This window comes from Periophthalmus magnuspinnatus, chromosome 19 (genome assembly GCF_009829125.3).
Source record: "Periophthalmus magnuspinnatus isolate fPerMag1 chromosome 19, fPerMag1.2.pri, whole genome shotgun sequence".
NCBI lineage: Eukaryota > Metazoa > Chordata > Actinopteri > Gobiiformes > Gobiidae > Periophthalmus > Periophthalmus magnuspinnatus.
This window is the reverse complement of record NC_047144.1, coordinates 9,568,357-9,589,402: the sequence shown is the minus strand read 5'-3', so window position 1 is coordinate 9,589,402 and position 21,046 is coordinate 9,568,357. Positions and strand designations below refer to the sequence as shown.

Below are 21,046 nucleotides of genomic sequence, written 5' to 3'. Positions count from 1 at the left end.
AAAAAAAAAAGTATTACCCTGTACTGCATTTGAGCCATTTATTCACTATAATAAAAATACAAAATACAGAAATGAATGTAAAATTTTCCTTAAAATAAGCATCAGTCAGCAGCATTTTATTCATTTCCGAAAGTAAGGCCTGGGAATCACCAACACAGCCTACATAATTTGTGGTCATCAGAAATCAAGTAGGTCTGCTGATTATCAATCTCCTTTTGTGCATCTTCTTAGTTCCTTCATGATCTTTAATCCTGTGTGTGGTCAGTCTTTATTGTTGTAATTCCTGATTCTTGCAGATCTGGCAGTGTGTTTTAGTGGTCCTCTCTTCTGTGGGGGTTTGGCTGTGGGCTGTTTGTGGACGGGGGCTCTCAACCCACATACCTCCATCTGAGCGCCACCTTTGACCAGCCCCATAGAGACCCCCGAGAAAACCTCAGAGTGAACTTCAACAGAGTCTTCAGCGTTGTCTTTGGAGAGGTCTTTAGAGGAAAAGAGACAAGTTGGAACAACTCTTCCTTTCAGCAGTGGTATAAAAGTGTGAGAATACTAAATTATTGACTTTTTGTTTTCAGTCACACCAAATTCAACAGATTCTGTACTATTTAGTTCATGAGGTGTCTTAGAGGCCAGAACTAATCCAAACAAATAGAACTGCTCCTTAGTTTATTATAAATATATACACCTCTTATAAATTATACAGAAGAGGTCAGTATGTAATATCTATTTATTTTAACTTGGTTCATGGTTAAATTTAGTTAAGAAACCAAGCATTGCATTTAATGAAGTAGTCTTAATTGGGGGAATACTGCAGTTTTTTCCAAACAAAAAGGTTCAAATTTGAGCATAGGACAAACAGCAGATAACATGGTGAAAGTACCTTGTGAAGGCCTCTGATCCAGCAGAGCCCAGAGGGCACTCAGAGAAGGCACTGAGTCTTCAGATTGTCCGTTAGCCTGGAGCAGCTGGGAGCAGTTAGGAGGTGCACTCTGCAAAGAGAAAGAGTGATCCAAGCAAAGAATGGTATACTGCAGGGATTTTTAACCATGGAGCCATAGGCTGCAAACATCACCTTGAGGGCTGCAAAACTACCATATAATATAATACAGTTAATTCTTTAATGGGCCTGTGGTTATTTTGTACTGAAGACCCCAGAACATCGTAATACATTACAGAAGAGGGTGAGCTATGGACCTGTGTTGTGAGCAGGTCTGGGTCCAAATACACTTCTCGTTCTTTCTCGTAGTTCTCAGTCTTCAAATTGTTGGTGGATTCATTGACTCTGTTGGTTCCTGTATTACTGTTACTCTGATTGAGCAGTTCAAAAGTGCAGCGCTGAGATCGCAGGCGGTTACATAACTCAATTAACTGCTGTCGGTCTCTGTTCAAGCGAGCTATACACAAGGCAGCCTGCTTCAGCCTGGAGTGCAACTGAACCAATGCTGAGTTCTCTCTGCTGATATGCCCACAAGAGCACACACAAGATGACTTTTCTTGCTGTGAAGAAGAGAGGAGAGAAAATATAAACATTAGCATTAACTTTTTATATGATGAAGTTTCTTTATTGATCAGGCCTCCAAACGTACACTTTTCAGGGGTAGGGCTAACTTCAGCAGAATAGTTTATTTAAATATACTATTAGAATGGATTGGTTAATGTAACCCCAGGAAATAAACAGTAATTACCTTTTCTTTTACTTTGGTGATATTTGGTTCCACGTGCTGGGCTTCTTTTTCTGAGCCATTATATTCTTTAGTCACACTGTTTTCTAATTCTGCCACAAAGAAAATGAATAAAGAATGTACATAATAAATGTACATGATCACATGCTTGATGTTATGCTATTGTTACAACCATGTCACCTGTATGGGGTTGTTGACGTGGTGGAGTGGTGCAGCTTAGCTCCTCCATTTGTTTTCTCATTTCACTTATGACAGCCTGAAGCCTGTAGTTTTTTTGCTTTAAAGCAATAATTTCATCAGAAGCTAAGTGTCCAGTGTGTGGGACACACCCCTTTACAAAGATTTTTTTTTTCTATAAGCCAAACATATAATGCAATTAAACAACCAAAAAGGGAGAAGAGATACTCTCACTTGTAAGGCCAGATCCCGCTCCTTTGTGACACACTGCAGTAACACTGTTAGCTCCTGAAGTTGCAACTTTGTCTCCACCAACTCAGCATTTACCTAAAATAAAATTTTGTTTTATCTAATGATTCATTATAACACAATGTATAAAGAAAATTGTATACACATTTTTAAACAATAAAAAATATTGAAACCTATGATACAATACAAGCATTCATGGCCCCATTTTGGTCATGTCAAATCAGCTCACCTGTTGTATTTCCAAATAAGTAAAATGGGAACAATTATTTGGAAGTTGATGTTGCTAAAACACAGTTTTTTACTGCCTCATCTCTGTATGTCTTGTCTGTTTTCACTTTAGTGTTAGTGTCGTGTCATATGTTATAGATATAGATATAGATATTATAACTTAACACTATGTCCAATAGCTGCATTCAGTGTTGAGGTGGAGAGTACCTTGTCTCTCGCTGCAGTCAGCTCATGAATCAGTTGCTCATGGTCCAGATAATGTTTACTTCGGTTTTCCTCATAGTTCTTCTGCCACTCCAGTTCCATTTGTACCATTCTCTGCTCTAAGTGTTTCTCACGCTCCAAACTTGCACCAAGCTGTTTTTTGTATCTGGAAACACATGTACAGAGTGCAGTCTCACACCTTCCATTGCTCTGTACTTACAACAGGTCACAGAATTATCATTGCCTGAAAGTTGTTAAGCACAAAAACTGCTGTCACCTGTCCCAGTTCCTGTCTCACCTGTCTATGATGTCCTCTCTGTCCTGCAGCTGCTCCTGGTGTGTCTTCATGGACAAAGAGTGAGCGGACAGTGTGTCTAAATCTCTCTGCAGTTTCGATATGGCTTTATGCACCTCCTTGAGCTGTTCTTTGTGGCCCTTATCCGGAGACCTGGAGACAGAGTAAAAACACAGCATGCTCTGACAATGAATGGTTCTGCAGCACACTGGGCCACTCTGACTGTGAGAACTCTAAAATGAATCATACCTTTGGATATGCACATTAGTGGTGTTTCCCTGGACTCCAAGCAGTGCTTTTGTCTTTTGGTGAAGGTCCTCAGAAGCTTCTCTCTGGGCAAAGATATGTTAAATCCCAGAAATCTCATAAGGTCCATGCTTTATAGTTCAGCTATATATTGTATTTACATGCATTTTTCTGTCCGTACCTTATTGAGTTGGACTTGGTGATCCATCAGCTTTGGGATACTGTTTTACCATAGAAAAAGAAAAAAATAGGTAATCAGACAAATCAAGCCTGATTAAAACAACACCAGCTCGATCCGCAACAGAATAAAAATGACTGAATGCTGGCCCCTTGTGGCTAAAAACCTAATTACCCATAGCATATGTTTGTTGGAAAGCTATTCAAGTTTCAAAAAACTCTCCCAAACAGACAGAATGAAGAATGAAAGATGAATGCTGAAATTTGGCTGTTGTAGTCTTGAGATGTGAGGAGCTCTTGATCTCGCTCTGCTAAGACATTCAAGTTATACCTGAAGTCTTCTCTAAGCTGTTGGAATTCTGTCCTGAAAATAAAGACATCACACAACATACAGAAATGTAAAACTCTAAAAAGATATAAACACTTCATCCACAAGTTTAACTCAAAAATGTTACACACGTGACATTCCCTGCAGTGCAAATACAACAGACCTGTCTGTCTCCACCCCATTTTCTACACTGCTGCCATTTCAATTAACTCCAAAGGTCAGAATAACTGTATGAATATCTTTATTTTTAATGGCTCTCCAAACTTATGTCAAACATCAGTCATATGAATAAGCAGAAGGTGATTGTTATAAAAGTAACCAGAGCATAACACTTCAGGAGTCCCAAAGGGTGACCCCCCTCTAGTTCTCTCCTTTGTATATGGGATATTAAACTGTGGAATTTCAGTTTTGACATATGCACTTCAACGTTTCAAAAGGCTGATAACATATCCAGCAGCTTTTGACCACACACACGCTCTCCTCCGAGTGAGGAACAGATTTCGAAAGCTCCACAAACACATGCCTACAGTAAGTAAATTTTTTGTAATTTGCACATATAGTTCCACTGTTGCACTATTGATAAAACTAATAATCCAACCAGGTTTTATCTCCAAAAGAGCTGTACAGTAGTACCTGAGTGAAGAGTAGTGTTCCTGTTCCGTTCTGAGTCTCATCTCCAGGCGGTGGATCTCTGAAACAGACCTCTGATTTCTAAATGATTCCGGCTGCACCTCCATCTAAAACACATAGAAAAACTGCATTATTCACATTGACTTCAGTATGGAGTGAGTTTAGGGACAGTTCCATTCAATGGTCAGAGCAAGATGCCATGTTTTTTTAAACGTGGGAAACTAGCAGCTGAGCAGCTTTAGGCATTTGGCTTTAAAATAGCCTTTGTTACACGAATAACTAAAAACAAACCAATTATACATGTAGGCTGAATATCAAAAAAGTAGAGCAAACTCAGCATACTTTAGGCTACATAATTGGGAATAAACAATGGCAGACAGTTTTATTAAAGATTATGTCCATTCTTGCACTACTCGGACTGTGTGGATATCAACTTTTATTTAATACACTAAAGCATTTGGATTGATACTTACCAAGTGTACGAATTTTTTACACGTGTACTTGGAAAGCAAAAGCCATTAAATTATGTTTTATACGCGCGCACTTGTGCATTGTCAGCGTTTAATAGATCGATAATTATCAGAAACCGTTTGCTGTGGTTGTTGAGGCAACGGTTCGTTCTTTAAAACCAGCCCCCTCTAACAACAGTGTGCCACATTGGTTCCGCTTTGGGAGAAAGTTTTTTTCTTAGTGTGTGAATTATGCAAGACATATTTTGTGAATGCAATATATTTCCCAAAATTATTAAACTAAGTATCGTTTAGTCAGTCAATGGTTAAGGGTTAAGGGAAAGTGAGAGAGACACGGGGGGCGGAGCACACTTCTTAAAACTCAGCTGTTGACGTGCCAGAGATGCTGGGGCTGCAGGACATCAGGTAGGACCATATATCTGAAATTCAGACATCATTATTCATACATTATCATGTTGTTTAAATTGTGTTTTGCATCTGCTGTGATGTAGAGTCTAATAAACAAGACTTTAAAGTTATGACAAATCTATCAGACCTAATCCAGGGTTATAACTACCCTGTAGAGAAGAGTACATGTCGTTTCTTAATATGGTGTGTGTGATACAGTAGTTATTGTGAGAAGTTGAGCTCATCATGAAAACATGGTGTGGTAGCATATAGAGGTGTATTGTGATCTTGCTGTTGCAGACGTCAGGAGCAGAATGGGTGGTGCAGTGGTGGACTTGGGGCCCCCAGGGGTCAAGGCTCCGGATGGCGGCTGGGGCTGGGCAGTGTTGATTGGCTGCTTCATAATCACAGGCTTCTCCTACGCCTTCCCCAAAGCGGTCAGTGTTTTCTTCAAGGAGCTGATCCACGAGTTTGGAGTGGGCTACAGTGACATGGCTTGGATCTCCTCCATCCTGCTGGCCATGTTGTACGGCACAGGTACAGTTCACTCCTTGTACTGAAAGAGATAACACCTGCAGATATTATATGGGATTTATTTTTATCTTAATAGATGACAATGATCAGTACAAAAAGCAACTGTTCCCAAATTACACAAACCAAAAGAGGCAGCATTAAAAAAGGAGTCTTTCAAAAAACTGCCCAGCTGTGGTTTTAAAAGTTCACATTTATTTGTACAAAAGTTTACACCTTTTTAGTCATTCATTTTCCATTGTCATAATTGCCTGACAGAGACATAGGCTTTAGTGAAGGGAAATGTGTCTGTAATTTGGGACTGAGTCAGACTTTTGTCCAGGCCCCCTGTGTAGTGTGCTGGTCAACAAATATGGCTGCCGGCCCGTGATGATGGTGGGTGGGCTCCTGGCTTCTTTGGGAATGATTCTGGCTTCATTCGCCACCAGTGTCATTCACATCTATGTTTGCACAGGGATGATAACAGGTAACAACAATGTCTATAGCCACTTTTTTTCTTAAACACATGACAGACACATCTGTCATTGGCCTAAATATTTTCCATACATGCACCTTCAGGACTGGGTCTAGCTCTGAACTTCCAGCCCTCTCTCATAATGCTCAACATCTACTTTAATGAAAAACGTCCTTTGGCAAATGGGCTAGCAGCAGCAGGCAGCCCAGTGGCGCTGTGCTGTCTGTCTCCTCTGGGACAGTTCTTCCAGCACCAGTATGGCTGGAGGGGGGGCTTCCTCATCCTGGGGGGACTGCTGCTCAACTGCTGTGCCTGCGGAGCCCTCATGAGGCCCCTACTGCCCCCAAAGAAGAGCATGGAGCTGGAAACAGAGAAGGTCCAAACTAAAAGAAAACTGTTGGACTTCAGCGTATTTAAAGACAGAGGATTCATAATCTACACTGTAGCAGCCTCCACCATGGTGCTGGGTCTGTTTGTGCCACCAGTCTTTGTCGTAAACTATGCTAAAAGTCTGAACTACGAAGACACCAAGTCGGCTCTGCTGCTGACCATCCTGGGCCTGGTGGACATGTTTGCTCGGCCCATCTGTGGGCTTGTCGCAGGCATGAAGTCTGTGCGACCACGCTGTGTCTACCTCTTCAGCTTTGCCATGATCTTCAACGGGTGCACTGACCTCATATGCTCTCAGGTAACAGCCAAGTAATTTATTTCATTCAAAAGTCAGTGGAATTCCTCATTAGAATGGTAAAATAGAACCATGAAAGTAGGGCTGGGCGATATGAGGAAAAAATTAATCACATTATTTAGCTCACTTTGCTCGATCACAATTTTTTATTTGACAAGGTATTTTTAAAGATAACATAACATAAACAAGACAGACTTTTAATCGGTTACATTGAACAAAAAAATCTGATTTCTTACTCCAGATTTTTAAGTCTCCTCTAAACCATATGCTTTTAGGAATTACAGAAACTTGATGTCAATTAAAATTCAATAATTACATCTCAAATTAAAATTAAAAATTCTATATTTGCACATACCTACACTTCTTATTGCTCCTCACTACACATTGATTGCTCTGAATTGCACTTTTCTATTTACCTTTACATTTTATTTATAAAATAATGTAACGTTCTGGTGTAAGGAAACACACCAAATTTCTTCTGGTTGTTTATTTTCTGAACACAAGGGCAACTGTAGGCCATAACCCACACCAAAACAAGAACAAAACAACAGCAGTCCCAACTCAGTAGAGCCAGTCTCTAAACAAGAAAAGTTGTTAACTCTGAACTAATCACAAAATATCAGATCATTACAATAATAATACAATGAAATGTAATCTTTTCTTGTCTGTAGGCCAACACATACACTGGCCTGGTGCTGTTCTGTGTCTTCTTTGGTGTCTCTTATGGCATGGTGGGAGCTCTGCAATTTGAGGTTCTTATGGCTCTGGTCGGGACAGAGAAGTTCTCTAGTGCCATTGGGCTGGTGCTGCTCATGGAGGCCATGGCGGTGCTGGTCGGACCACCTGGTGCAGGTAAGAACTAAATGGAGCTGTGGAGTTTAGGGTGACCACCTGTCACTCTTTTGTTTGTCAGGCACAGCCATTTAGGCCCCTGTCCCTTTTCCCACTTATTTAGAGAATGTACCACTTTTTCATAGATGAATTATTAAAAAAATGATAGAAAACATGACAATATATTTTATCATTAAGATAAAAGATTAAGAAATCAAGATGTGCTGGCATTCAGGGTTGTAATAAATTAGCACCCCTTTGTGCATTACTAAAAATCATATAGAATTATTGCAGATATTATGAGCTTACATTTCCCCAGTCCTCTTCTTCCTCTCTTCTCACTCTCAATTTTAGGCCTTCAAGCATTGCCTAGTTTAGCAGCTCTATTTGAAATGTTGTCACAAGACAAGCATAGAAAAAGCTGGAAACATATCCAGTGATGGGCCATTATGAAGTCAAGTGCCCTGTATATTGCAGGTCGTCTGTTGGATGCTACTCACCAGTATATGCATGCCTTTCTGCTGGCTGGAGCTGAGGTCACACTCTCTGCCTTACTCCTGGCTCTGGGAAACTTCCTCTGCATCAAAACCAAACGTACAGCTCCTTCAGCATCTACTGAGATGAGTGTAAAAGCTGTAGCGAAGGACACACTGCATTATGATGAGGTATTGACAGAGGATGAGAAAGGGGATCTGCGAGGTGACAAAGAGATGGAGAAGGTTGTTGAAGACATGGAGAAAGTGGAAGCAACACCTGCTGTCCCTGTTCACACAGATACTGATGTAACACAGTCATAGTTCTCATAACAACATCTTTAGGCCTGAGTCAAGGGTAACTTCTGACAGGACAAATCCAACCTGAATAATATTCTTAGATGTCAAGACCTTACATTGTCATCCCCTGTACATAGGATCCACAAAATAGGACTGTTGCAATTAACAATTAAAACTAAATATTATATTTTTGGGATGGTAAAAGGTACTCAAAAAGTCATATATAAGAGGAACCCATGAATATTGTATAATCTATTACCAAACACAAAACCGCATTGGGGGCAGAGCTCAGCAGTGAATAGTCAGTAGAAGTCAACAGGAAAGGAGGCGGGCTAAATTTCTGCTCGGGAACAGCTAATAGTCATGGTAAACAAAGATTATAGTTTATATCAAAATACTATCAAAGGTATTGCTTTACCGTTTTTTGATGTATGAAACTGTTCTGAAGAAAAACACTATTGATGGTACATACAATTTTATATGTATATACTACTGAAATAATAAAAGATCAGAAGAAATGTTTTTGAAGAGTTGATGTTTTACATTAGTAATTGTTGGAACAATGAGACATAGTACTGATTAAATATTATTAAAGCTGCACAAATATATGAAGTTTTGTCATATCTTAGAGAGTGAGATTTTGTTTTACTATAATGGCTCGAAATTAAGTATGAGAAAACTCAATGCATAGTGTTACTAATTTGATCATACAAAGTTCAGTACAGCAACAAGTTCTGCTACTTTTTAATATTTATTTTATTAATTAGCTTCTCAATATACAGTAACAAAACCATAAACCTTGTGCGTGTGACAGATAACAGCTAGCTGATAAGAGCGAAGTCAAAGGATTGAACACATTTATTTTAGTGTACTTGTGCTGGTTGGAGCTCACTGGACAAATGAAGATGTTAACGTTGGGGCTTATGCTCTTGAGCAGCTCCCTCTGCACCGCTGCACCCACACATCACACGGTTGGCTCTGGGAGGAACAAGTTACTGCTTATCTCATTTGATGGTTTTCGCTGGGACTATGACCGCGAGGTGGACACCCCAAACCTGGATAAAATGTTCCAAGATGGAGTGAAGGCCCGATATGTGACCCCTCCATTCCTCACCATCACCAGCCCGGCCCACTTCAGCATGCTCACAGGTACACTACATACAACTTAGAATAGACTGAGTCAGGAGCTACCATCTTCAGAAGCACATACATTTGGATTGGTTAAGTAGCAAGGAGTGTTGTGGTGCTATTTACATTTGTCCAATGCTTTCCAGTATTCAGCCATTTGAAATAGTCAGTAATGTTTTAATTAGGCTACCTGGGTGAGGTCAGTAGTCCTTTATTGTTTTCTCCAATGTTTAACATAAAATTATTTATTCTTTATAATGTATAACTTCCTTTCACTCAGCAAAATTGAAATTAATTAAAGGCATTAGGCATGATCAGTAAAGACCAAGCCTTCTCTAGCTGAGCTTTGAACAGCACAAAGTACACTGAGACTACAGACACATATCTTCACTGGAGTCCTTCTGCTCATATAAAAACTACATTCACTGCTGTTGACATGTGTTTGTATTTACAGGACGTTATGTCGAGAACCATGGAGTAATTCACAACATGTGGTTCAACACCACTACTCAAGAGAAGAAACAGTACTACGATGCCCAGTTTGTTGACTCATACTGGGACAATGGTAGCCTGCCCATCTGGATAACGGCACAGAGACAGGTTAGTTGCAGCTATACAAACTATAAAGCAAAATTAAATATTACACCTACATTACACCTATAATTTAATACTTGGAAAGTTATATGGGTTGTCAATTAAGTTCAAATCATCAACTTTGAAACACAAAGATCTTCTGATATCATGCCATCTGAGGAAAGGCAGGCAACTTCATTTAGACTAACACACAGATTTTCTTTTTCATTTTCTGTACTTCAACTATATTTTCTAAGGGTGCACATTGCTGATGGTTCTTGTTCTTGTATTTTAATAGGGTCTTAAAACCGGTTCTCTGCATTTTCCTGGGACAGCTGCAACTTACCAAGGAGAGACAGCAATGTATCGGCAGATCGAACCCCAGTTCTACAATCACTCAAATGAAACCGAATGGAGAATCAACATCGATAAGGTCCTCATCGACTGGTTCCAGAAGCAAAACTTGGACTTTGTCACATTGTACTTTGGTGAGCCAGATTTAACAGGACATAAATATGGACCAGATTCTCCACAGGTGAAGGAAATGGTTCAACAGGTTGACCGAACAGTGGGCTACATCCGAGAGAGGCTTCAGCAACTTGGGTTGACTGAAAAAATAAACGTGATCATGACTGCGGACCATGGCATGACCAATGTACTGAAAGGTGAGCAAATCCAGCAAATCCTCCTGTCCAAGATCCCAAACTTCAGTTTTCGGGACATACAATTCCAGCTCCTCGACTATGGAGCTTTGGGAATGCTGCTGCCTAAGGAGGGGAAGTTGGAGATTGTGTACCAAGCGCTGAAAAACAGTCACCCACATCTACAGGTTTACAAGAAACATGATGTCCCAGCCAGACTGCACTACAGCAGCCACCCACGCCTCCTGCCCCTCATTCTGATCTCAGACACAGGATATGTCATCAATGGGGTAAGTCTAAACATGGTGAATTATGCCGTACCACTATTTAAGGTATGACAATAGAGTAGAGAGTTCACACTTCACTGTGGTAGGTTTCATCCCACCTGTCACTCACTCAGAGCATCATGGAGGATGGCCAATAGGTTCAGTAGATGTGAAACGGTAGGGTCAGGTTACGATTTAATTTTATAGCATCAGAACGCCCACCTCTAGGTAAGATCTACATATCTACAGAGAAATTGTAATGTCTAGGATACATTGCTGCTCACTCAAATGTTAAAGGATCAAAAAGTCAGTATCTTGGGTATGTTGTTCACACTACATACACCGATAGGACTAAACTGGGCTCAAACAAGGAGTATGAAGGTGCCCTTGCTATCTTACTTCATCTTTAAAAAAAATTATAAGCTCACCACTTTATTTAGTTTTCTTTAGAAGATTGGAACCTTTTAAAAACATAACAGCTTAGTTTTGATGGGCTGAGATGCTTTGAAATGTTAATTTCCCCACCTTCTTTTTACACAGTTGTTGCCACTGCAAAACAACAAAGGAGACCATGGCTTTGACAATGAGATCTTGGATATGAAGGCCTTCTTCAGAGCAGTTGGTCCAGACTTCCATAAGAACCTGCTGGTGGAGCCCTTTGACTTGGTAGATGTGTATCCACTCATGTGCCACCTTTTGGGGATAGAACCGGAGGTCAATGATGGACACCTGGAGAGGACCAAAGCCATGCTGGTTTCTGAAGGAAACACAGGGTTTAATAACAGTATGTAATAACACAATACAAATGCGCAAAATGTAAAGAAAATTGTGTGATTCACATCCATGAGCAGGAGAATAGTATGTTAAATGATTGTATAATTTATTTGTATATAACACGGTACTGTGACTAAACCAGACTTATCACTGGGACAGTATAATTAAGTAAAGTACAACATTTACACCCTCACTCCACAATGCTCATTAGTGAGCTAAATAATGTCCAATATGCCTCAGAAGCTGCCATATACGAAACATGTGCTGGTTAACAACTGACTAAGTATTCAGCCAAAATAACTAATATTAATACTTGATGGGGGAAAAATGTAAAAGCAACTTTGCAGTGTGTCGAGGGTTGAGTTACCTCATAGCTGATTTTACTGTATTTGAAAAATCTATGAGACAAAGTAATACATATTTTACATTTGGAAGCAGAAGTGCCCACTGTTGAGCTATTCTAATCTTGTGCTATTTTGTGCACATGTAGGTGGGGTACCCAGGACACTGGTGACAGTCCTCTCAGCAGTTGTGGGCCTTTTTTTACTCATCTTCATCATCACTGCCACGTACCACATCTGGAAAAGGACCAAAGACTGACCACAGGTTCAAACTGACATGAAGTAATTTGCACTTACTGCAATGTCTCTAAGTGTAGTTATTTTTAGGACTGTGAAATGAATCATTATTATTCACCTTTACAGCTGTGTATCCATGTCATATTGTTGTATATTTGTGTCTAACCTTCTTCAGATTTTAAGAAATATAAATAAAAGTGGAAAATGATACATGGACATGAAAAGAGAATTCACATTTAAAGAGTTAAATTGTTTAATGGTGACAGATGCAATAAAGTCTACTTTAATCTTATCACTTTCATAAAACAAACTGCTGAATAGCACATCTTGTATCGATAATGGCTTTAGTTTTGCAAGGGTATATTTTTTATTAACATTGTAATTTAAAGCTTGTACTTTTAATTAATGCTTGAAGATAATAGTTGAAATATTTATAGAGAAGGTGCAGGTAAAGTGACACCTCCATACAAGAGTGAACAGCCTTTGCACAGTAAACAGCTACATTTACACAGCCACTGAATTGACCAGCAATAGAACAGAGGTAATATCCTGTTTTGGTTTTAAGGGTGAGCCATTTAAGAGTGGTGAGCCTGAACAAAGGCCAGGTGAGGGGAGAAGAGAGGGGGAACACATCACATCTGCCATCTATCAAATAAACTTACAGTTGGTAACTATAAGATGCTTATCATTACTCATCAGCTTTGATTGGGCTTGGTTTTCAATACGGGCCTTGATAATTGTGTGCTACAGTCAGACCAATGATTCTTAATCTGCGGCACATGGTAGACCTACAAGCACCCCTCTGAGGGCCTTGAATATAATGTAATGCATTTAATATTTTAATAGGCCACAGGCTACTAAGTCCCTATGGAAATAAACATACTGTGGAACATTCCAGGCAAAGCAATAAAGTTTCCATGGTATAAAGCAGGGTCACCAACCCTGTACCCGCGGGCGCCATGTCGCCCCCAAGCCCCACATGAGTCGCCCGCAGACCGGTTCTAAAAGTACCACAACTCACTAATGAGCTGCATCTAAAATTTAATTTTATTCTCTTGCTATTTTTTTTTTAAATCACCCTTGCGTTTATATTGATTTAAAAATGACAATATCTTAAACATATGTTCATTATACGTGAAGTTTAGATAAGTTAAGGTGAACTTTGACCTACTCACTTCAAAGGTCAGTACTGTGAGCGTGACAAAACCAGTGCTCCGCTCGCGAGCGCTGTGAGGATGCGCTGAATGCAGTTTCTTACTCCAAAACATGGTAGAAAATAAAGAGATCACTTTCACAACGATTTAAGACTGTAAAAGAAACCTGCGTGTATCTCATCTGCGGAGCGACTGTGGTGACGGCAAAGCGGCACAATGTGGAGGGACACTTCACTACGTCTCACAAAACTCCACACTAACTCCCCACGGGGACGAGCGCTCCCCACGGGGACGAGCGCTCCCCACGGGGACGAGCGCTCCCCACGGGGACGAGCGCTCCCCACGGGGACGAGCGCTCCCCACGGGGACGAGCGCTCCCCACGGGGACGAGCGCTCCCCACGGGGACGAGCGCTCCCCACGGGGACGCGCACTATGGGCAGAACAAGCCCAGAGCTAAACGCAGCTTTGGGTAAACAACAGGCCTTTTTCACGACACCGGTGAAAAAGTCACACAACGCAACCGAGATTTATTAAAAAGATATGTAAGCTTATTTTTCTTTGACATTACATAATTGATAACTTTATGAAACATGGTGCAATGTATATTATTTATGTTTTGTTAAAAAGGTTTGTCAATGGATAGTGAAAATGGGACACTTTTCCTATGAGATGTAGTGATGTAAGTGTCATCTGGAAATTTAACAATTACTAAGATTAGTAAAGTTAAAATGCTGAATACTGATATCTGTTTCCCTCCTTGCTCATTGTTGATAATTATTTTGAGAAATCATTAATGTGATCAGTGTCTTGCAACATGATCAGTGTGTTCACATAGATGATTATCATTTATCATTATTAATAATGTATAACTAAAGGCAAACTGAGAAAACGTGTTATTTCAGAAGAGCGTCTCAAACTGGTAGCCCTTCGTATGACTCAGTGCCCATAAAGTAGCTCTCAGGTTAAAAAAGGTTGGTGACCCCTGGTGTAAAGCATGTAATATTGATGCCGTGTGCTTGCATATTGCGCCCCCTGGCGTCTCATGCAGGAGCACGCATGTTAAAGCGCTAAGCTTGTGGCGTTTGAGGGCTACGTCGACCACCACCCAGGTTCACAGAAACAGAACCATGTCCCGGTTAAAGCCAGGTTCCGACGGACCTGGACCAACGACGAGGACCCGGCAGGACGCGTGTGCTCGTCGCTCTGTCTAAGTGAAGTCTGGTAGGCCTGAATGTTCTGCCTGCTCTGCATCAAAAGGATGTCAAGCTATTACTATGTAAGCACCTTATTATACACCTACAACTATTTGCAACCCACACCAAGCTGAAATGTAGCCGTGTGTAGCCACACATATTATGCTGTGCACTAATCGTGCATGGCGCGTAAATCAAACTCAAGTTTTCTTTCCTGAAGTTGTATTTTCAGCTAATGCTAAGTTAAAATGGAGGCGGGTCAGTTGTTGTTTAGCGTTGAGAAAAACACTGACACAGAACAATGTTCCCCTTTTCTACAAGGGCAGTGCAGATGAGTAAAAGGAAGTATTTAAAGACAGATCAGAATGACTGACTCAACCGGCCCGTCCCAGTCCGACAAGATGCTCGACCTCTCCTCCGTTAACAGAGCGCTCTCTCCGGGTCTGTTCAGGACCGCGCCGTGCTCTACCGGAGGTCCTGCTAGACTGGCGTCCCTGCGAACCAGGGATATGACCCTGGTAGGGGCACCCAAAAAGCCTCGGGTAAGCATTGTGGACTTTTTAAAAAAGTACTCCATTGCGTATTTGCAAGTATCTGAGCTGTAATATAACTTAATGTGAATTTTCCGGACCAGAGAACCTTTGAACCAAATGTCCATGTAGTTAGAAAGAGCAAAGATGAGTAAGTAATCTTAATTTATATTTTGGTATTGCATATTTCAGTTCCCAGTGTCTTGTCCTATGTATTGATTGCTGCTGGCTGTTTTATAGACTAAAGATACAGATGACCACATCGCCAAAACAAAGACTGGAGAGAGAGGAGAAGAGAAAAGAGCGGAGGGTAGTGAAGAGAGAGAAGCCTCGGATTATTCAGTCTCACTCCATCTTTGAGCAGGGCCCAGCGGCCTGCACACGGAGAACAGGTTCAGACTACCTCAGCGTTCAGCCCTCTGTCCCTCTGTGTCTTGTCGTCTGTCCCTCTGTTTCAGCCCACTGTCCCTCTGTGTGCCTCTGCATTTAGCCCTCTGCCCCTCTGAGAGCTCTGAATATGTGACGTTTGTCCAGGCCGAGGCACAACTCTGCCCGAGTCCAGCAGTCTCCCGTGTGACCAGCTTAAGAGAGAGCCAGAGGAGGACAGCCATACAGCTTTAAGCAAGCTGTACAGAGATGATGTACACATTTCTCCCATTTTAATTTATATAAACTAGACCAAACTAAACCATATTCTGCTTTAAATTAAAACCCTACTGTAAATTAATGGTGTGGTGCCTGTGTCTTTTACAGTTTATAGATGATCCTACTCTGAGGAACAGCTCTAAACTTAAGCCCATTCAGCTTCCCTTAAAACACACTCCATCTCTGAGTGTCACAGGTAGGACTTTGCGGAGCACCCCGCTCCATGTCTTAACTACAGTATATTATTATATTCCTATTCTAACACAGCTGATTACTTCGGTCCTTTGCAGCTCAAAGCACAGGTGGTCGAAATGTGGAGGTGTGTCAGGCAAAGCAGCCATCCCTGGTGGAGCTCTTCAGTGATCTGCATTTGTCTGGCAGAGATGAACTCTTTTTTATGCAGCTGCCAGACTGTATGCCTGTTAAAACTGTAGGACCAAGACCCCCAGACACTGCCAGCTATGGACTCTCAAAGCCAGCCAAAAGAGACAGCCTACAACAGGGAAAGGCAGGCATAAGCCTGCAAACACAAGTAAGATTTACATCATCAGTTGGGCTTTTGTACAATTACTAGAAGTATAATTTATGTACTTGTGAGAGTATGCATCAATTTATCAGAGGGTCTGTAACAGCCATGAGAAAAATGCTATTTAACACAAAACAAGCAACTATATGTTTTCCAAATCTCTTCATGGTTGGAGCTTGTCAGCAAAAGCAAAACATAAAACTATGAAGCAACATTTTCCATTACTGCATCAATACTTTCACACCTGCTTTTCATGGTGCCTTCAGGAACCAGTGCTGTCCAGTTTTTCCGAGGGCCTTCTGGGTAAACTGCAGCTTCGGAAATCAGGAAAAGTGGTGCTGAAGCTGGGAGACATCAGCATGGATGTGACCGAGGGGGGGGCCTTCTCCTTCCTGCAGGTACCGCAGCGCCCCCTAACAGCATGTGACATATGGATATATTTATGCTCACCTCAACCATTTGTCTTGCAGCAGCTCGTGTCGGTGCGTCTGTCCGAGGGCCGCTCCGGAGACATGATGGTTCTGGGGAATGTCAGTCACAAGCTTGTTTTGTCTCCTGTTTTTCAGACTTTGCTTGACCATTCTGAGACCAAACCCCCCTAGAAAATATTTTCTAAAGCAAATGGCAGCTAAAAGTTACATTAGAAAAGCAGTGGTCAAGTGGTCAATCCCAGCTCCAATCAGTGCATGCTTTCCTGTCTTTGGGCACTTCCGTCCACCTTACCTGTGTAAATGTAATGTTTAGAGTGGTTGGTGCTGGTCAGAGGAGGCGATGCCCACCTCATGGCAGCTTTGACTACAGAAGTAGTTTACCATTGCTGAGTGTGGAGAGTGAGTGAATGAATAATGAAAATATACTTTTTAAAGGAGCTCACCACCTGTTCATCTCCATGGAAATATTATTGTTTTGCCTAATGTTCTAAACTTTCTATCTCCATGGAGACTTGCATGTGACTGGCCTCTCCAAAAGTTACCTAGTGCACCTTTAAGCTTGTCATGCACAATACAAATGTAAGACCGTTTTAACCTGTTTGAGACATTTTTTACATGCTCCTGCCCACTTAATGTATAATGGGAATCTGTCCACTTAACTCAGCTGCCTTTTGAATTAGGCAGTTGTATACACTGTTTTTATAACTTCATTGTTGTATCTGACAGGCTTTGACACTTCAAATGGTTTATGGGTGTAATTACAAGGTCATCAGGTCATCATCATGCATTTAAAAATGCTGTATACCGATTTCCCAGAAAAATTACAGAATTGGTATTTCATTGTACTGGACTGTTCATTGGGTATTTTTGTGATCCTCATTAGCTGAGCTTGACACCCAGCTATTAGTGAGGGTGGTCTTTTTTATTTTTAAAATGTGCACTAGAATTATGTAATTCCTTTAAAAATATTTGTTTTGTTTAAACATTGGTAAATCAGTAGAAATACATTTACTGTTTTGTAAAAATGTGTATGCTGAACTTTATTGCATCATGAAAATGTATCTTACACTTTACATTCCTTGAGGGCACAGATCACTTCATAATCATAATTGAGCCATAATGAACTATGCCAATAACTTCTACCAAAGGTACCACTCTGTGTCACATCAGTTTTTGTAATAACTTGGTAATAATAGAACAGTCCATGATCATAAAGAATGGCTTAAGATATCAGTGTTCTGAACCAAAACAGAAAATGCAGTGGTTAATGCTGGTCGCCAAAAAGGTCACTTAAAATTATGGCTCTCAGTAGATAAATCATATTGAAAGGAAATAAAATATTCATACTCCATGGGGTCTTTTGCATTTATCAAGCTGCCAAGTTTAGAGTTTGACCCTCTCTTCTGAAATGCATGATGCATTCTATTTAGCTGTTATCACTTCAGTGTCATCTTTTACACTGATAAAATGTAAATTGAAATTAAAGATCAAATTGAATTTTTAAAGGTCATTCAGCCCAACTTCAGTCAGAACTGAACGGTTAACTAAAAAAAAGATCCACTCTTCCTTCTCAAGCACAGATACTTGCACCTCTCTGAAAAAGGCATAGCATGACAAAGGACTCAGTCAACATCTTTTTAAGATTTTATCAAAGAAATCTAACACTAATATTTTGTTTTAAGTGGCACATCTTATGTCTTTTTGGACGTTTTAGCTGTTTTACTGGTGGTGCTGCTGCTTGTTGTCTTCTTTTTAGTAGTTTTGGCTTTTCCCGTTGCTCCTTTTACAACTTTTTTCTTGGCTTTGGTTGTGGTTTTTCGGCTCCTTCTGGACAGAGTTTGCTCACGGAGCAAATCATCTCGTCCTATTTCCACCATGTGCTCTTCCCATGATTTCATTTCATTTTTGTAGCGGATTTTGTCATCTTCAGCCAATTGTGTGTAAACCTGTGACGAAGGAGACATTGTGTAAGTAAATGTTATATAAAGAGCTCTATACAGGGACAGGATTTGGGACACACCTGCTTCTGGTGGCTAAACAGATTTCTCCAGTCTTGCATCAGTGACTTCATCTTTGCCTAGAATTTAAACATTAGTATTAATTAAGTGTGCAGAACAAGCAGAGATCACTTTGGAGGATATGAGAAGAGCATCACTGTACAACCTCAACACTGTGCGTAAATACTGACCTGTGTGGTGGCTCCTCTGGCCTCTTCAAAGTGCTCCGACATGTATATGTTAAATGGAGAACGGGGACGCTTTGGTTTTCCAAGAGAAGTCAACTCCTGAGACACAAAACACTCAGGAATCAGGGGCTTCCAAGGTTCAGTTGTATAAAGCTGGCAGCACACTGGGTATATAACAGTCACAACAAGCAAGAACATAGAAAGTTCCTTGATTTGAATTTTCTTCCTCTATGGGATTGTCAAGTCAGTCAGTGAAAGTGTTCTTTTACAACTTCTTTGTCCTTGATGAGATTATATAATCTCAAGAAAACAACAGAAAATGATCAGATTGTGCTTTTCAGGTTTGTGAGGAGGTCTGTCACAACAATTAATACACCGATGTTCAATAGATGATAGATTACAATCATTTTAGGGAGTGAGAATTTACTATGGGTACTTTTTCATTCTACTAGTGGAAAACTTATTTGTTTTTTCTGTTCTACAACTTTAGAGTGTAGTGGTTGAATAAGTAACTTATATGAGTCATTGTAGATACAAACTAAGAGTTTCATTCTGCTATGTATTTATTGCACTCCATGTTTTTAATGGTATAAAATAGTTTTGGGGGATAATCCTGTTCTGCAGGTACTGGGTCACTGGCATACATTTGTTCAGTATTGTTGTTTATTGTCTATATTTCCTTCAGCAATATATCAAATGTGTTATCTTGTTAAGAATTTGTTATCGTGACTGGCATCTGTGAGGGTTACCCGTTTCTTGCGAATGGCCTTCCGTTTGGCGAGTCTCTGTTTCTTGTCCAAAGCCTGCTGCTTCTCCTGTGCTGGGGTCAGTTGAGCCATGTAGTGCTGGAAGTCCACTTTAAACTGCTCCCTGGCTTTGACAGAAGCCTCTTCAAAAGGCTGTGGGGCATCAAGGATTTAGGTTATGTTCCCCAAACTCTGAAGTATGACTGAAGTATGACTTATTAGCTGATAAGTTACTTTTTTCTGTTCGGGGCTTAGTGTCCTCCACTGTTGAGCAATTTTCCTAATGACATCCACAGACTTGATCTCTGAAACAAGCAAACAAACATTGATCCTTATAGTTTGTAGAGAGTTCTAATGCAGTTATTAGTCGTTTACCTGGGTGCAGTCTGACCATGATGGGCTGCTGCTGCAAAACATATCGCATGTATGCATTTAGGGGTCTTTTTGGTGGCCCACTGGCCACAGTGCTAAGCCACTTTGCACAGATGGAGGAGGTGGGGAGAAAACTGTTGGTCCTACCCAAAAACAACAACACAGGATTAGAAGGGAGGGGCTTTGTGCTTTGATTAAAAAAAAACAAAAAAAAAAAAACAATAGAGAAATTTTACCTAGACTATGCCCAGTCTATATTAGTATATAATAACAACAACAATTCCTGATGGGTAAGAGTTTGGACCGTGGACATGAGTAAAAACAAATATGAGCACCGTCCTTAGCCAACAACATGCATCTCTCTTAATCGATTGAATGGATTTCAAGCACATTCTATCAATTATAGATTAATACTTATGCAAAAGCTTATCAGCGATGGAAGCTGAAATAAAGGACAAACATGAAGTACCCAGACATCGAGGGGCTCTGGTGGTCTTGTCTTACCTCGCAACAGTAGTTGTGCAGGAGAAGACACTGAAGCATTTAGCCCAAAGGCTAGCAGCTGCAGACACAAGACTGGACGGCGCCATCATGACCAAGAGATTTTTACTGTTTTATCAAGCAAACCCACCGTCTTACAAAGCCTCGTATTACAACTTTAGACATAAAAGACCCTTTGCTAGTAGTTTGTGGAAGGGGGGGCTGCAAAAGGCGCCTTGACTTCTCTGTCAAAGCATGATGGGAAGGCACAGTTCCGCTTCCGCTTGCTCGTTGTTTACTATCGTATCATGCAAGAATATTGAGAGACTGATAAGAGATTTAACGTAGTTATATAGTTATACACATGTTTCAGCACTGCTAGTGGGTATGTGGTATTACTGATCCGTTTATCTTGTCTGTAAACGCTAAATGAAGAGAATGGCAGTGGCATGTGTGCTCCAGCAGGAGGCGCTAGTGGT

At 40.7% G+C, this 21,046-nt stretch overlaps 5 protein-coding genes and 1 long non-coding RNA gene across 7 annotated transcripts; 3 read left to right on the top strand and 3 right to left on the bottom strand.

Moving 5' to 3' along the window:
* Positions 1-146: 146 nt before the first annotated feature.
* LOC129457198 (interaptin-like) lies at positions 147-3,011 on the bottom strand. Its single transcript, XM_055229831.1, has 8 exons — positions 2,836-3,011; positions 2,541-2,703; positions 2,091-2,183; positions 1,860-2,010; positions 1,683-1,771; positions 1,105-1,494; positions 878-986; positions 147-479 (listed from the first exon to the last, which is right to left on the bottom strand). The coding sequence occupies exons 1-8, from the start codon at positions 3,009-3,011 to the stop codon at positions 262-264; spliced, it is 1,389 nt and encodes a 462-aa protein (XP_055085806.1). The 3' UTR covers positions 147-261.
* Positions 3,012-3,097: 86 nt separating this feature from the next.
* LOC129457161 (uncharacterized) lies at positions 3,098-4,282 on the bottom strand. Its single transcript, XR_008649121.1, has 3 exons — positions 4,217-4,282; positions 3,260-3,299; positions 3,098-3,164 (listed from the first exon to the last, which is right to left on the bottom strand). It is a non-coding gene; the product is annotated as an uncharacterized LOC129457161 (long non-coding RNA).
* A 1,102-nt stretch (positions 4,283-5,384) lies between these two features.
* On the top strand, positions 5,385-8,368 carry LOC117387687 (monocarboxylate transporter 4-like). The gene is made up of 5 exons (XM_033985225.1): positions 5,385-5,607; positions 5,924-6,067; positions 6,160-6,743; positions 7,412-7,592; positions 8,049-8,368. Exons 1-5 carry the CDS (start codon positions 5,385-5,387, stop codon positions 8,366-8,368), a joined length of 1,452 nt encoding a protein of 483 aa, XP_033841116.1.
* Positions 8,369-9,215: 847 nt separating this feature from the next.
* On the top strand, positions 9,216-12,501 carry LOC117387382 (ectonucleotide pyrophosphatase/phosphodiesterase family member 7-like). The gene is made up of 5 exons (XM_033984882.2): positions 9,216-9,493; positions 9,927-10,072; positions 10,344-10,976; positions 11,493-11,736; positions 12,217-12,501. Exons 1-5 carry the CDS (start codon positions 9,244-9,246, stop codon positions 12,324-12,326), a joined length of 1,383 nt encoding a protein of 460 aa, XP_033840773.1. The 5' UTR covers positions 9,216-9,243; the 3' UTR covers positions 12,327-12,501.
* Positions 12,502-14,440: 1,939 nt separating this feature from the next.
* Positions 14,441-17,785, top strand: zgc:171971 (uncharacterized protein LOC569690 homolog). Of its 2 annotated transcripts, none has more exons than XM_033984829.2 (9): positions 14,441-14,735; positions 14,974-15,194; positions 15,287-15,333; positions 15,423-15,574; positions 15,717-15,823; positions 15,936-16,023; positions 16,118-16,359; positions 16,620-16,751; positions 16,824-17,785. In XM_033984829.2, the coding sequence occupies exons 2-9, from the start codon at positions 15,018-15,020 to the stop codon at positions 16,953-16,955; spliced, it is 1,077 nt and encodes a 358-aa protein (XP_033840720.1). In that variant the 5' UTR covers positions 14,441-14,735; positions 14,974-15,017; the 3' UTR covers positions 16,956-17,785. The 2 variants fall into 2 exon arrangements, with proteins under 2 accessions (XP_033840720.1, XP_055085506.1); XM_055229531.1 differs by having other exon boundaries at positions 14,490-14,735; positions 14,979-15,194.
* Positions 17,786-18,447: 662 nt separating this feature from the next.
* Positions 18,448-20,847, bottom strand: tfam (transcription factor A, mitochondrial). The gene is made up of 7 exons (XM_033985358.2): positions 20,592-20,847; positions 20,091-20,230; positions 19,950-20,020; positions 19,719-19,868; positions 18,973-19,068; positions 18,805-18,861; positions 18,448-18,730 (listed from the first exon to the last, which is right to left on the bottom strand). The coding sequence occupies exons 1-7, from the start codon at positions 20,678-20,680 to the stop codon at positions 18,476-18,478; spliced, it is 858 nt and encodes a 285-aa protein (XP_033841249.1). The 5' UTR covers positions 20,681-20,847; the 3' UTR covers positions 18,448-18,475.
* Positions 20,848-21,046: the final 199 nt, after the last annotated feature.

Coding starts and splice junctions, on each gene's coding strand:
- LOC129457198 (XM_055229831.1), bottom strand. CDS start 3,011: ATGCTGTGTTTTTACTCTGTCTCCAGGTCTCCGGATAAGGGCCACAAA. Junction 2,184..2,540: donor TGACTGCAGCGAGAGACAAG/GTACTCTCCACC, acceptor ATTTTATTTTAG/GTAAATGCTGAGTTGGTGGA. Junction 987..1,104: donor GGCCCATTAAAGAATTAACT/GTATTATATTAT, acceptor TTCTCTTTGCAG/AGTGCACCTCCTAACTGCTC.
- LOC117387687 (XM_033985225.1), top strand. CDS start 5,385: ATGGGTGGTGCAGTGGTGGACTTGGGGCCCCCAGGGGTCAAGGCTCCG. Junction 6,068..6,159: donor TTGCACAGGGATGATAACAG/GTAACAACAATG, acceptor ATGCACCTTCAG/GACTGGGTCTAGCTCTGAAC. Junction 7,593..8,048: donor GGTCGGACCACCTGGTGCAG/GTAAGAACTAAA, acceptor TGTATATTGCAG/GTCGTCTGTTGGATGCTACT.
- LOC117387382 (XM_033984882.2), top strand. CDS start 9,244: ATGAAGATGTTAACGTTGGGGCTTATGCTCTTGAGCAGCTCCCTCTGC. Junction 9,494..9,926: donor CCACTTCAGCATGCTCACAG/GTACACTACATA, acceptor TTGTATTTACAG/GACGTTATGTCGAGAACCAT. Junction 11,737..12,216: donor AAACACAGGGTTTAATAACA/GTATGTAATAAC, acceptor GTGCACATGTAG/GTGGGGTACCCAGGACACTG.
- zgc:171971 (XM_033984829.2), top strand. CDS start 15,018: ATGACTGACTCAACCGGCCCGTCCCAGTCCGACAAGATGCTCGACCTC. Junction 15,195..15,286: donor GGGCACCCAAAAAGCCTCGG/GTAAGCATTGTG, acceptor TTTCCGGACCAG/AGAACCTTTGAACCAAATGT. Junction 16,360..16,619: donor GCATAAGCCTGCAAACACAA/GTAAGATTTACA, acceptor TGGTGCCTTCAG/GAACCAGTGCTGTCCAGTTT.
- tfam (XM_033985358.2), bottom strand. CDS start 20,680: ATGATGGCGCCGTCCAGTCTTGTGTCTGCAGCTGCTAGCCTTTGGGCT. Junction 19,069..19,718: donor AGGCCATTCGCAAGAAACGG/GTAACCCTCACA, acceptor TTTGTGTCTCAG/GAGTTGACTTCTCTTGGAAA. Junction 18,731..18,804: donor TGTTTAGCCACCAGAAGCAG/GTGTGTCCCAAA, acceptor CCTTCGTCACAG/GTTTACACACAATTGGCTGA.